Consider the following 14,909-nt stretch of genomic DNA (forward strand, 5'->3'; position numbering starts at 1 on the left):
TGTTGTTGTCGTGATTGGGAGCTGGTCAGGACCACTGTGAAATAACTTCTTTTAACTTGTAGTGTTTTTATCCTGTTTCCTGCTTCAGTTTTACACACAGGACTTTGTTTGCTTTGTGTGCTGCTTGTGGTTTGTTTTAAACTGTTTCTATTGTACTCTTTGTGAATTTTATACTTTCTTTATTAATATCTTTTATTGAATGTTTGGAGGAGTTTGTTACATGAGTTGTCTTAGGACAAAATAAGACCAAACCAAAACTAGAGTTTTTCCAGCATCACATTAGTAACCTATTTCTAATGTCCCTTTGTCCCTCCAGAGCTCCCACAGCAACATGTCTGTAAGGAGGAGGAGGTTCTCACTCACGGAGGTTTTCCTTCAGTGCTGGTTATTCAGACTAATCTCACAGTGATAGATCAGATTGAAGGACTTTAATTGTTGTCAGCCTAAGTGGTAGTACTGTATACATCGATCGATGCTGAATGGAATATGGGCAACAAATTCTTCCTCACTGATCTCATGTATTTATTCTAACAGTCAAGCTTTACAGTGTAAAAGACCGGATGACCTGCACCGCATGTCACAAGCAGGTTGTACAGGACACAAGGGGGGTCATCAATCACATAAGCCTTAGGATTCAAAGTAATTATGAAGAACAGCCATCTTGAACCCATGCAGCGTACTTTTCTAGGTCTGTGCTTGAATCCCTTCACAAATTCAGCTTTCCTTACCCCGTCGAGGGTTATGGAAATTTTGACTTTGTTGGAACAGACGTACAATCACAGCTGAAGTCGAAAATAAAAGCTAATTCATGTCCCCTGCCGGAACTTCACAGTGTGACTCCCAGCGGAAGTACACAATGAAAGTGAGCGAATAGCGTTAGCTCTATGAATATGTGGAGTTAGCTTGAAGGCGACGGTGTAGTCGTATCGCAGATAAATATTTCAGTGGTAACTAAGCAACAATGTCTTCAGTTCAGTATCTGAGAGAGTTTGTGAACGAGCGACTAACTGCTGCTGCTGAAGAAATATTCGGAGTCTTTGAACAAACTATCGTCGAGTACGAGGAAGAGATCGTAGCGTAGACAGATGGATATCGTTTGGAAACGCAAAATAAAGCTACACAGGACAGGTCTGTGAAACCAGAATGGTCTGAATGAAAACTAACACAGGAGTTTATTTACTCAGAGATCCGGTTTAGTAACATCACGTTATTTACTGAGATTAAATGTGTCTGATCGTGTGTTCCTCGTGTTCCACTGCTATGTACCACCTCTAATCATTCTTATTAATACAGGCCACTGCTGATTGTGTGTGAAACACGTGATCAGACACTTTTTAATTTCTACGTTGCTGCTATTTGTCATGTCCCTTTGTCCCTCCAGAGCTCCCACAGCAACATGTCTGTAAGGAGGAGGAGGTTCTCACTGACCAGCAGCTCTGTGACCAGGAGAGGAACTCCAGTCTGGACCAGGAGGACCCAGAGCCTCCACAGATTAAAGAGGAAGAGGAGGAACTCTGCACCAGTCAGGAGGGAGAGCAGCTTGTACTGAAGCAGGAGACTGATACCTTTATGTTGACTCCTACTAATGAGGAAAGTGACCACCAGCTCCTCTCTCACAACTGTAACACTCAGACAGGTAAAAAGGTTAAACTGTGACACCTGTGGACAAGATTTTAAATATAAGTGCTACCAACCTTTTTCCAGCATTGTCTTCACTTTCTCATCACTGTTCACAGACACACAGGTAGATAGATATCAGTGAAACAGTGAATCTGCACACAACACCATCTGGAGCACAGGAAGTGGCATATGTAAACAAAGATCACTGGTTCACGTTATAAGAAAAAACATGTATGGATAAACACAGCTCACTGGTGACCCCCAGCCAGAACTGTGTGTAGTTGTTTGGTTACAAACAGAGTGAAGGGTGGGAATAAAAAATGTAAAATCTAAAGTTCCAAACCCATAATTGTATGAAACATGTTTTGGCATCGACAAGGTAACATGATATGTCACAAAATGCTGTCCCGTCCATATTTATACTATTGTTTCTTTCGCACTCAGTCACTTACCAGGTGTCGTTAGTTAAGTCTTTGAGGGTTCAGAGCTTGGTCCTAAGGGGGAACATCGGGATTGAGCCTTAGTCGACCAAGTTTTGATTGGTTGGTTGATCACAAGAGAAAAACAATCGGCCTCCATAGGAAGTGGCGACACTCAGTCACGGACAGACAACGATTACACAGCTTGTCCCTGTGGTTTTAATCTTCTTAGATTCAGCTAACTGGGCACATTTAGTAATAAAATAATAAACAGGACACAAAAAGAGTGCAATGAACAGCAGCAACTACTTATTTCTTTTTCCTAAAAATAAACATTTTGCACTTTTTCACTTCATCATTTGATCATTTGAAACAAGTAAGTAGCCTAACGTGAGACACTTATCATGGCCGCTCACTCTAACGTTTGCCTTTCTGGTTTTTCCGACGGATTCAGAATCATTACCGTGTTTTCCAGTATCGTTAACATAGATTTCAAAGTAATTTATGGTATAAAGTGATTTCAGAGTAGAATTTAAGACATATAGATAAATACTGTATAGATATTTTAGTATATCTGCCGAAAACGAATCTGTACAATAAGCGTTTCACCTGAACTTTGTCTGTGATTAGGTGTACGATTAAAGGTGTTTCTCATGTGAGATGGGTGTGATATAGCAAAGTGACATCTGCTGGTTTGCAAAACCTATAGAAGCTATTCAAGACTGATAAGGGAACACATTTATATTTTTAAAGTGTGTTATGTGTTAGTTATCTTATGACAAAGTAAAGACAAAGCAAGATCTCAGTTTTTCCATCATCACATTAGTAACCTATTTCTCGTGTCCCGTTGTCCCTCCAGAGCTCCCACAGCAACATGTCTTTAAGGAGGAGGAGGTTCTCACTGACCAGCAGCTCTGTGACCAGGAGAGGAACTCCAGTCTGGACCAGGAGGCCCCAGAGCCTCCACAGATTAAAGAGGAAGAGGAGGAACTCTGCTCCAGTCAGGAGGGAGAGCAGCTTGTACTGAAGCAGGAGACTGATACCTTTATGTTGACTAATGAGGAAAGTGACCACCAGCTCCTCTCTCACAACTCTCCTGTAGCTGAGAGCCAAGATCAGGAAGGAAGCAAGCATGTAGACCCAGAATCAAAGAGTCACTATAAGACTCAGACAGTTAAAAAGTCTTTCAAATGTGAAACTTGTGAAAAAGATTTTAAGTGTAAATCCCAACTGAACATACATATGAGAAAACACACAGGTGAGAAGCCATACCACTGCAACACCTGTGGGAAATATTTCAGGCAGATATCATCACTGAATGTACATCTAAGAACCCACACTGATGAGAAGCCATACACCTGCAGCACCTGTGGGAAAAGATTCTCCCAGAAAGCAAATTTGCATAAGCACATAACAACTCACACAGGTGAGAAACCTTATTCTTGTGAAACATGTGGGAAACTACTAACATCTAGTTTGGGTTTGTTGATCCACATGCGAACCCATACAGGTGAAAAGCCTTACCTTTGCAAGACCTGTGGGAAAAGATTTACATCCATGTCGATATGGACAACTCACATGAGAATCCATACAGGCGAGAGGCCGTACTTGTGCAAAACGTGTGGTAAAGGTTTCAAATGTGATCCTGCCCTGAAAGTCCACATGAGAATCCATACAGGTGAGAGGCCATATTCCTGTGAAACATGTGGGAGAAGTTTCATTACTAAAGAGGGTATGATGGCCCACAGGAGAACTCACACAGGTGAGAAGCCATTCCTCTGCAACACCTGTGGGAAAAGTTTCCGTCATACAAAAACTCTTAATGATCACATAAGAATCCACACAGGTGAGAAGCCATATTTTTGCGAGACTTGTGGGAAAACTTTCAGACTTGGTGGTGAATTGGCAGTCCACATCAGAACCCACACAGGTGAGAAGCCGTACCTTTGCAAGACATGTGGGAAAAGGTTTCGTGCCAAGTCAGCACTTAATTCTCATGTAAAAATCCACACAGGTGAAAAACCATATTCGTGTGAGACCTGTGGGAAAACTTTCAGTTTTAGTAGTCATTTGAGAGTCCACATTAGAAAACACAGTGAGAAGCCATGCCTTTGCAAGACCTGTGGAAAAAGATTTTGTAGAGAGTCAGTATTGAAACAACATACAATGATCCACACTGGTGAAAAACCATATTCTTGTGAGACATGTGGTAAAGCATTCAGACAAAGTAGTGTTTTGACAGTCCACATGAGAATTCACACAGGTGAGAGGCCATACTCCTGCAACACCTGTGGGAAGAGTTTCAAGCAGCAAGCAAACTTGCAAAACCACGTACGGCTTCATACAGGTTAAGGGTGTAGGAGACATGTAGGAGAGCTTTCAGGCTTAGGGATGAACTGACAGTCCATATGAGAGGAGCGCACATTGTAGAGAAACCACATCACTGCAAAACCTGAGGGAAAAATACTTCATGTGTTTCACTTGGGAAGTCATTTAAGATCACATCCAGGAAAGTAGTGTTTGATTTGTAAAATATGTGGGAGGATACAATTTTTGTCATTCAGAGAAAAGACACAAGAACCCACAGAAGTGAAGAGCCACATAATTGCAGTTCAACAACTGAATCAAATACACTTTACAATAAATACATCTCTTTAATATAATGTATAACATTTTCCACTGGAAAGAGGTCACAATATCTTAGTTTAATGTAGTACAGTGTCAATTAGGGCTGGGCAATTAATCATATTTTATTTTCGATTACGATTTTGGCCTCCAACAATTATAAAAACAAGATATAATCGAGGGAAAATGATAATTTTGCCGCAATCCGTTTCACAACAAATTTCAACCCGTCTACAAATATTTGTTGTTGTAACATAAAAGTTTTCTTCCACATTCAACAACTCTATTTCTGATTGGGACATTCGTCTATGATGCATTTTGCTGTTCCCTATGCAGAAGTAGGGATAGTATAGCATCATTCCTACGGATATAAATGATTGGCCTCACAAGTTAATATTAATTTTTTTAATTTTATGTTCTATCAAAAGTATACAGGTGGACTGTGAATTCTGTTACATTGAGGTTAACCTCTAGTGCTGTACAATCACCTATGTTGTCATCCCACCAGCTAGAGTCTTTACTTCTTTGTTTAGAGCCATTTCCTTTCATTTTATATTTTCATGTATTTTTTGATTCAATTAATCTGATATAATTTTGTTCTTTCACACTTTAGAGGTGACACACAGATTCAAAAATGTACAAAATGAACTACATGTTTCTGTAAAATGTGCTATATAAGTAAACTGACTTGTTTTTGTGATAGAATGTTGATAGTAAAAAATGTTTTCAGTGCTGGTTATTTAGACTGATGTTTCCACATTGATGGATTGTAGTCATAGTGAAGAGGACTTGTTTTCAGAGTTCAATTATAACACACAACAGGTGTTTTAGTGTTGTAGCTCACCTGCTGTAAGTGAACGGATAGTTTGATATGATACAGTTTGGCAGTTTGATCAATGTAAGTGCCTCATATTAAGCAATCATATTAACAGAGGTGGAATATAAGTGATACATTTACTCAAGCACTCTGCCGAAGTACATTTATTCTCAGATGGCCAAGACTGCATTTAAATTACACACAGATGTCAAATATTGAACACTTCCAATAAACAAATCAGTTTTGAGCTAGTTGTACTTTGAGACATTTTATTTTATATTGTGTAGTGTATGTACCTCTACTACAAGGCAGTTATACATTGTATTCCACTACATTCATGTTTACTTTTCCGATTAATATTTTAAATTCTAAAACTTACAGAACTTCTAAATCACATAAAGACATGAAATGTTTAATACTTTAACAAATCAATTGTAAAGGTGTACTCTGACTCACTTTATTTTATGTTAAATATACTTTATGTTATGTTATATACTCTTATGTTGAACAGCCAAATACTATGTTTACGTAACAGCTATAGTTAACTTTGGTTATGATCAAAACATGTTACATGACATTACTACTACTTATTAAAAAGTAATTTTTTTTTTTTTAAAGTTTGCAAAATAGCTAGAAATGATATCAGTTGATTGTGGTAGTACAGAGGGAAAAAAAACAAATTTCCCTGTGAAATAAAGAAACACAGACAGTCATAACTGAAGGCGGAAATAAATACTAACTCACGTCCCCTCTCGGAACTTCACAGTGTGACACCAAGCGTAAGTAAACAAGGTAACCACACTTCGGCATTAGCTGTAGGTATATGTGGAGTTAGCTTGAAGACGACGGTGTAGTCGTATCGCAGATAAATATTTCAGTGGTAACTAAGCAACAATGTCTTCAGTTCAGTATCTGAGAGAGTTTGTCAACGAGCGACTAACTGCTGCTGCTGAAGAAATATTCGGAGTCTTTGAACAAACTATCGTCGAGTACGAGGAAGAGATCGATCGTCAGCGCAGACTGCTGGATATCGTTTTGAAACCCGAAATAAAGCTACACAGGACAGGTCTGTGAAACCAGAATGGTCTGAATGAAAACTAACACAGGAGTTTATTTACTCAGAGATCTGGTTTTGTAACATCACGTTATTTACTGAGATTAAGAACAGTCTGATCGCGTGTCCCTCGTGTTCCACTGTCATGTACCACCTCTCACCTTCACTTACTGATCCTTATTGATACAGACCACTGCTGAATATGATGTGTTGATAGTGTTGATCTTGTAAACAGCTTATCACTCCCATTTCACTGGTAGATACTTCTGTCGATTATAGAATAATAAATCTTTACTTTAAAGCGTCATCAGACTTTGTCCCCGGACCTTTCTCATGTTGTTTTATAGATATTTCACCTGGGCCTCCTCCCACTACATGCACAACTCATCTGCTGGTGGACAGTGGCGTATCTGCCGCTGGAGCCACAGTGACTGTTCTCATGTAAAACAGAACAGCAACATAGCTGCATTAGCCAGTAAAGGATCTACATGAATGAGTGGAGAGTGGAAGAGGAGCAAGATAATGTGTCCTTGTTCGATAAACTGGTCCAACAGCAGTGACATGACTCTGGTCAAAGTATGTTAGACATATGACACTAACATGAGTGGCACAGCAACAGTGTGTCATTGGACAGCAGTATCTACCAGTGACATTGGTGTGATAAGCTTCAAACACTATCAACATATCATAGTCAGTGGCTTGTAATAATAAGAATCGGTCTGTGCAGATTAGAGGTGGTAGAATAGCAGCAGCATACCAAAAGTCAAGAGTGACAATAAACCACTCATGATCAACACATGCCACTAAGACAACAGTGACACACAATCAGACACTTTTCAATCTCAGATTTTCTGCTATTTGTCATGTCCCTTTGTCCCTCCAGAGCTCCCACAGCAACATGTCTGTAAGGAGGAGGAGGTTCTCTCTGACCAGCAGCTCTTTAACCGGGAGAGGAACTCCAGTCTGGACCAGGAGGACCCAGAGCCTCCACAGACTAAAGAGGAAGAGGAGGAACTCTGCACCAGTCAGGAGGGAGAGCAGCTTGTACTGAAGCAGGAGACTGATACCTTTTTGTTGACTCTTACCAATGAGGAAAGGTACCACAGTGAACCAGAACCAAACAGTGACCACCAGCTCTTCTCTCACAACAAAAAGAAATGTCAAAAAAACACAAGTCACAGTAACAATGTACACAACTCTCCCACAACAAAGAGTCACTGTAACACTAAGAGAAGTAAAAGGTCTTTCAAATGTGACACTTGTGGAAAAACTTTTAAGTGGCAGTCCAGATGGAAAATGCATCTGAGGACTCACACAGGGGAGAGGCCGTACCCCTGCAACACCTCTGGGGGATAGATTTGGTCAGATGTCACATTTGAGTAATCATATAAGAATCCACACAGGTGAGAAGCCATACCCCTGCAGCACCTGTGGGAAAAGATTCTCTCAGAAAGCAAATTTGCATAAGCACATAACAACTCACACAGGTGAGAAACCTTATTCTTGTGAAACATGTGGGAAACTTCTCACATCTAATTTAGGTTTGTTGATCCACTTGAGAACCCACACAGGTCAAAAGCTGTACCTTTGCAAGACCTGTGGGAAAGAATTTGGTCATAAGTCAAATTTGAGTGGTCATTTGCGAATCCACACAGATGAGAAGCCATATTTTCGCAAAATCTGTGGAAAAAGTTTTGGACGTAATTATCAATTGTATTCCCATATAAGAACCCACACATGAAACTATACCCTTGCAACAGTTAAGGGAAAAGATACTTTGATGTGTTTCAGTTGGGAGGCATATAATATCACATACAGGCTCTCACACAATCCATACATTTTGCGTTTGTAAGTGTATATGTGGAAGAGGATGCAGTTATAGTGGTTCATGGACAAAACACACAAGAAACCACAGAAGTGAAGAGCCACATAATTGCAGCTTTTGTGGGAGAAGTTTTTCTCAAATTGCACAATTGAAAATACACCTGAGACAAACAAGCAAAAGCTATAGAAAATTAACTATGTGCTTTTAAAAAGGTTCTGTATAAATACTGACTGTATTTTGTCAAATAATTTTGATAATAAAAATATTTTTATCAGCGCTGGTTATTCACACTGATGTTGCCACATTGATGACTGAATGATTGCAACATCTAAGCGACATCTATTTAAGTGGTAGTAATACATACAATGATCTGTCAATACAGACAATAAAGCTTTGTAAGGTGATGATGTAAGCTCACAAGCTGGGGGTGAAAAAGTATACTATGATACAGTTTGGAAGGTTTTTGTACTTTGAGTCCCTTTATTTTGTGCTATATACTTCTACTTCCCTACATTACCAGCCAAATATTAAACAATTAGTCCACTACATTTACTGTACTTGACAGCTATAGTTAGTTTGCTGAATAATATTTTACACATAAAAACTTAGAATGAACTTATAGAACTTGATCAGCATGGCCCCAGCAACACAGAAAGGGGCTATTGTACATGAGCACCTTTCATACCTTGAATTACATTGTACAGAAAGTAATTTCCTAACTGATGCGTTAAATATAAAACTAGTGTTAACCAAATAACTCAAAAAGACATAAGTTGAATGTGGTAGTAGAGTAAATAATCTAATTTACCTATGAAATTAATCGACACAGAAGTACAATCATAATTTAAAGCGAGAAAAAAAAGCCCATTTCACTGCCGGAAATTCACAGTGTGACACACAGCGGAAGTAAATAAAAATTAAAAAAATACAAAATACACAAAAAATACAGTAACGTGAGTAAAGTATTTCGTTACTTCCACCTCTGTTGATATCAATGAAATAGTGGCCCACCTGCTTTATGGCACTGTTCAAATAATGCTACTTAGCCAATCACTGCAACTTCAGTTAGCGACTGAGATAAACACACATGGTGGACATCAGACAGTTGGAAATAAGTGGGAAGTGGGAAAGTGATATAAAGGGAAAGAAAGAAAAAGGGTGTGTTAAAGTGTTCAGTTGTTAAGATGTGTTTAGACATTTATATTATAAAAATGCTGATACTGTTAAGATGTGACATGCGATTAACAAAAAATAAGACGTAGGGAACTCAGTTACTTTTTGCACGACTATATCTTTAAAATAAACATTGTACTTTTCACAAGTGCTCTGCATATACTTATTCTCCAAACCAAACTTATTTCCTAGAAATTTAGACAATAACTTGTGGTTGTCTGAGGACAAAATAAACGAAGCAAGATCTGATTTTATCTATCATATTAGTAACCTATTTCTAATGTCCCTTTGTCCTCCGAAGTCCCACAGCAACATGTCTGTCAGGAGGAGGAGGTTCTCAACGACAGCAGCTCTGTAACCAGGAGAGGAACGCAAGTCTGGACCAGGAGGACCCAGAGCCTCCACAGATTAAAGAGGAAAGAGGAGAACTCTGCACCAGTCAGGAGGGAGAGCAGCTTGTACTGAAGCAGGAGACTGATACCTTTATGTTGACTCCTACTAATGAGGAACGTGGACCACATGCTCCCCTCTCACAACTTTCTTGTAGCTGAGCCCAAGATCAGGAAGAAGCAAAGATGTAGACCCAGAATCAAAGTCATTGTAACACTCAGACAGGGAAAAGTTCTTTCAAATGTGACACTGTGGAAAAACTTTTAACTTCAAGTCCAAATTGAATGTACATCTGAGAATCCACACAGGGAGAAGCCGTACCACTGCAACACCTGTGGGAAATATTTGCAGGCAGATATCATAACTGAATGTACATCTAAGACCCACACTGATGAGAAGCCATACACCTGCAGCACCTGTGGAAAAGATTCTCCCAGAAAGCAAATTTGCATAAGCACATACAACTCACACAGGTGAGAAACCTTATTCTTGTGAAACATGTGGGAAACTACTCACATCTAATTTAGGTTTGTTGATCCACTTGAGAACCCACACAGGTCAAAAGCTGTACCTTTGCAAGACCTGTGGGAAGAATTTGGTCATAAGTCAAATTTGAGTGGTCATTTGCGAATCCACACAGATGAGAAGCCATATTTTCGCAAAAATCTGTGGAAAAAGTTTTGGACGTAATTATCAATTGTATCCCATATAAGAAACCACACATGAAACTATACCCTTGCAACAGTTAGGGAAAAGATACTTTTGATGTGTTTCAGTTGGGAGGCATATAATATCACATACAGGCTCTCACACAATCCATACATTTTGCTTTGTAAGTGTATATGTGGAAGAGGATGCAGTTATAGTGGTTCATGGACAAAACACACAAGAAAACCACAGAAGTGAAGAGCCACATAATTGCAGCTTTTGTGGGAGAAGTTTTTTCTCAAATTGCACAATTGAAAATACACCTGAGACAAACAAGCAAAAGCGTATAGAAAATTAACTATGTGCTTTTAAAAAGTTCTGTTATAAATACTGACTGTATTTTGTCAAATAATTTTGATAATAAAAATATTTTTATCAGCGCTGGTTATCCAGACTGATGTTGCCACATTGGATGACTGAATGATTGCAACATCTAAGCGACATCTATTTTAAGTTGGTAGTAATACATACAATGATCTGTCAATACAGACAATAAAGCTTTGTAAGGTGATGATGTAAGCTCACAAGCTGGGGGTGAAAAGTGATACTATGATACAGTTTGGAAGGTTTTTGTACTTTGAGTCCCTTTATTTTGTGCTATAATACTTCTACTTCCCTACATTACCAGCCAATATTAAACAATTAGTCCACTACATTACTGTACTTGACACATCTTAGTAGTTTGCTGATATAATATTTTACACATAAAAACTTAGAATGAACTTATAGAACTTGATCAGCATGGCCCAAACACAGAAAGGGGCTATTGTACATGAGCACTTTTCATACCTTGAATTACATTGTACAGAAAGTAATTTCCTAATGATGCGTTAAATATAAAACTAGTGTTAACCAAAATAACTCAAAAAGACATAAGTTGAATGTGGTAGTAGAGTAAATAATCTAATTTTACCTATGAAATTAATCGACACAGAAGTACAATCATAATTTAAAGCGAGAAAAAAAAGCCCATTTCACTGCCGGAAATTCACATGTGACACCAGCGGAAGTAAATAAAAAAACCAACTTATTTCCTAGAAATTAGACAAACTTGTGGGTTGTCTGAGGACAAAATAACGAAGCCAAGATCTGATTTATCTATCATATTAGTAACCTATTTCTAATGTCCCTTTGTCTCCAAGAGCTCCCACAGCAACATGTCTGTCAGGAGGAGGAGGTTCTCACTGACACAGCCTCTGTAACCAGGAAGGAACGCAAGTCTGGACCAGGAGAACCCAGAGCCTCCACAGATTAAAGAGGAAGAGGAGGAACTCTGCACCAGTCAGGAGGAGAGCAGCTTGTATGAAGCAGGAAACTGATACCTTTATGTTGATCCTACTAATGAGGAACGTACCACCAGCTCCTCTCTCACAACTTCTGTAGCTGAAGAGCCAAGATCAGGAAGGAAGCAAAGATGTAGACCCAGAATCAAAGAGTCATTGTACACTCAGACAGGGAAAAAGTCTTTCAAATGTGACACCTGTGGAAAACTTTTAACTTCAAGTCCAAATTGAATGTACATCTGAGAATCCACACGGTGAGAAGCCGTAACCATGCAACACCTGTGGGAAATATTTCAGGCAGATATCATCACTGAATGTACATCTAAGAACCCAACTGATGAGAAGCCATACACCTGCAGCACTGTGGAAAAGATTCTCCAGAGAAGCAAATTTGCATAAGCACATAACAACTCACAACAGGTGAGAAAAAACCTTATTCTTGTGAAACAGTGGGAAACTACTCACATCTAGTTTGGGTTTGTTGATTCCATGCGAACCATACAGTGAAAAGCCTTACCTTTGCAGACCTGTGGGAAAAGGTTTACATCCATGTCGATATGGACACTCACATGAGACTCCATACAGATGAGAGGCCGTACTCACATGAGAATCCATACAGCGAGAGGCGTACTTGTGCAATAAACGTGTGGTAAAGGTTTCAAATGTGATCCTGCCCTGAAAGTCCACATGAGAATCCATACAGGTGAGAGGCCATATTCCTGTGAAACATGTGGGAGAAGTTTCTTTACTAAAAAGGGTATGATGGCCTACAGGAGAACTCAACACAGGTGAGAAGCCATTCCTCTGCAACACCTGTGGAAAAGTGTCCGTCATACAAAACTCTTAATGATCCATTAGAATCCACCAGGTGAGAAGCCATATTTTGCGAGACTTGTGGGAAAACTTTCCGACTTGGTGGTGAATTGGCAGTCCACATCAGAACCCACACAGGTGAGAAGCCGTACCTTTGCAAGACATGTGGGAAGAGTTTCAAGCAGCAAGCAAACTTGCAAAACCACATACGGCTTCATACAGTTTAAGGGTTAGAGAATGTAGGAGAGCTTTCAGGCTTAGGGGTGAACTGACAGTCCATATGAGAGGAGCGCACATTGGAGAGAAACCACATCACTGCAAAACCTGAGGAAAAATCTTCATGTGTTTCACTTGGGAAGTCATTTAAGATTACATCCAGGAAAGTAGTGTTGAATTTGTAAAATATGTGGGAGGATACAATTTTTTGTCATTCAGAGAAAAGACAAGAACCCACAGAAGTGAAGAGCCACATAATTGCAGTTCAACAACTGAATCAAATACACTTTGCAATAAATACATCTCTTTAATATAATGTGTAACATTTTCCACTGGAAAGAGGTCACAATATCTTAGTTTAATGTAGTACAGTGTCATTAGGGCTGGGCAATTAATCATATTTTATTTTCGATTACGATTTTGGCCTCCAACAATTATAAAAACAAGATATAATCGAGGGAAAATTAATTTTGCCGCAATCCGTTTCACAACAAATTTCAACCCGTCTACAAATATTTGTTGTTGTAAATATAAAAGTTTTCTTCCACATTCAACAACTCTATTTCTGATTGGACATTCGTCTATATGCATTTTGCTGTTCCCTATGCAGAAGTAGGGATAGTATAGCATCATTCCTACGGATATAAATGATTGGCCTCCCAAGTTAATATTAATTTTTTTAATTTTATGTTTCTATCAAAGGTATACAGGTGGACTGTGAGTTCTGTTACATTGAGGTTAACCTCTAGTGCTGTATAATCACCTATGTTGTCATCCACCAGCTAGGGTCTTTACTTCTTTGTTTAGAGCCATTTCCTTTCATTTTATATTTTCATGTATTTTTTGATTCAATTAATCTGATATAATTTTGTTCTTTCACACTTTAGAGGTGACACACAGATTCAAAAATGTACAAATGAACTACATGTTTCTGTAAAATGTGCTATATAAGTAAACTGACTTGTTTTTGTGATAGAATGTTGATAGTAAAAAATGTTTTCAGTGCTGGTTTTAGACTGATGTTTCCACATTGATGGATTGTAGTCATAGTGAAGAGGACTTGTTTTTCAGAGTTCAATTATAACAACAAACAGGTTTTAGTGTTGTAGCTCACCTGCTGTAAGTGAACGGATAGTTTGATATGATACAGTTGGCAGTTTTGATCAATGTAAGTGCCTCATATTAACAGAGGTGGAATATAAGTGATACATTTACTCAAGCACTCTGCCGAAGTACATTTATTCTCAGATGGCCAAGACTGCATTTAAATTACACACAGATGTCAAATATTGAACACTTCCAATAAACAAATCAGTTTTGAGCTAGTTGTACTTTGAGACATTTTATTTTATATTGTGTAGTGTATGTACCTCTACTACAAGGCAGTTATACATTGTATTCCACTACATTCATGTTTACTTTTCCGATTAATATTTTAAATTCTAAAACTTACAGGACTTCTAAATCACATAAAGACATGAAATGTTTAATACTTTAACAAATCAATTGTAAAGGTGTACTTTGACTCACTTTATTTTATGTTAAATATACTTTATGTTATGTTATAATACTCTTATGTGTGAACAGCCAAATACTATGTTTACGTAACAGCTATAGTTAACTTTGGTTATGATCAAAACATGTTACATGACATTACTACTACTTATTAAAAAGTTTTTTTTTTTTTTAAAGTTTGCCAAAATAGCTAGAAATGATATCAGTTGATTGTGGTAGTACAGAGAGAAAAAAAAAACACTTTCCCTGTGAAATAAAAGAAACACAGACAGTCATAACTGAAGGCGGAAATAAATATAACTTCACGTCCCTCTCGGAACTTCACAGTGTGACACCAAGCGGAAGTAAATAAAAGCGCGCGAGTAGCATTAGCTGTATGACGTGTGGAGTTAGCTTGAAGACGACGGTGTAGTCGTATCGCAGATAAATATTTCATTGGTAACGAAGCAAC

General features: G+C 38.5%; 2 protein-coding genes across 2 annotated transcripts in view; both read left to right on the top strand.

Annotated features, from left to right (window-relative positions):
* Window positions 1-1,489: 1,489 nt before the first annotated feature.
* LOC111233266 (zinc finger protein 239-like) overlaps window positions 1,490-14,909 on the top strand; it is a 28,385-nt gene continuing 14,965 nt past the window's right edge. The window contains exon 1 of the mRNA XM_022761043.1: window positions 1,490-1,602. Coding sequence (XP_022616764.1) covers window positions 1,570-1,602 — 33 coding nt within the window. The 5' untranslated portion in view covers window positions 1,490-1,569. The remainder of the gene's footprint in view (window positions 1,603-14,909) is intronic.
* On the top strand, window positions 2,995-5,732 carry LOC111233260 (zinc finger protein 420-like). The gene has a single exon (XM_022761034.1). The coding sequence runs from the start codon at window positions 3,087-3,089 to the stop codon at window positions 4,389-4,391; it is 1,305 nt and encodes a 434-aa protein (XP_022616755.1). The 5' UTR covers window positions 2,995-3,086; the 3' UTR covers window positions 4,392-5,732.

This window comes from Seriola dumerili, unplaced genomic scaffold, assembly GCF_002260705.1.
Source record: "Seriola dumerili isolate Sdu_G_001 unplaced genomic scaffold, Sdu_1.0 BDQW01000383.1, whole genome shotgun sequence".
Classification (NCBI taxonomy): Eukaryota; Metazoa; Chordata; class Actinopteri; order Carangiformes; family Carangidae; genus Seriola; species Seriola dumerili.

What these genes read in the sequence shown, in the direction of transcription:
- LOC111233260 (XM_022761034.1), top strand. Translation starts at nt 3,087, where the DNA reads ATGTTGACTAATGAGGAAAGTGACCACCAGCTCCTCTCTCACAACTCT.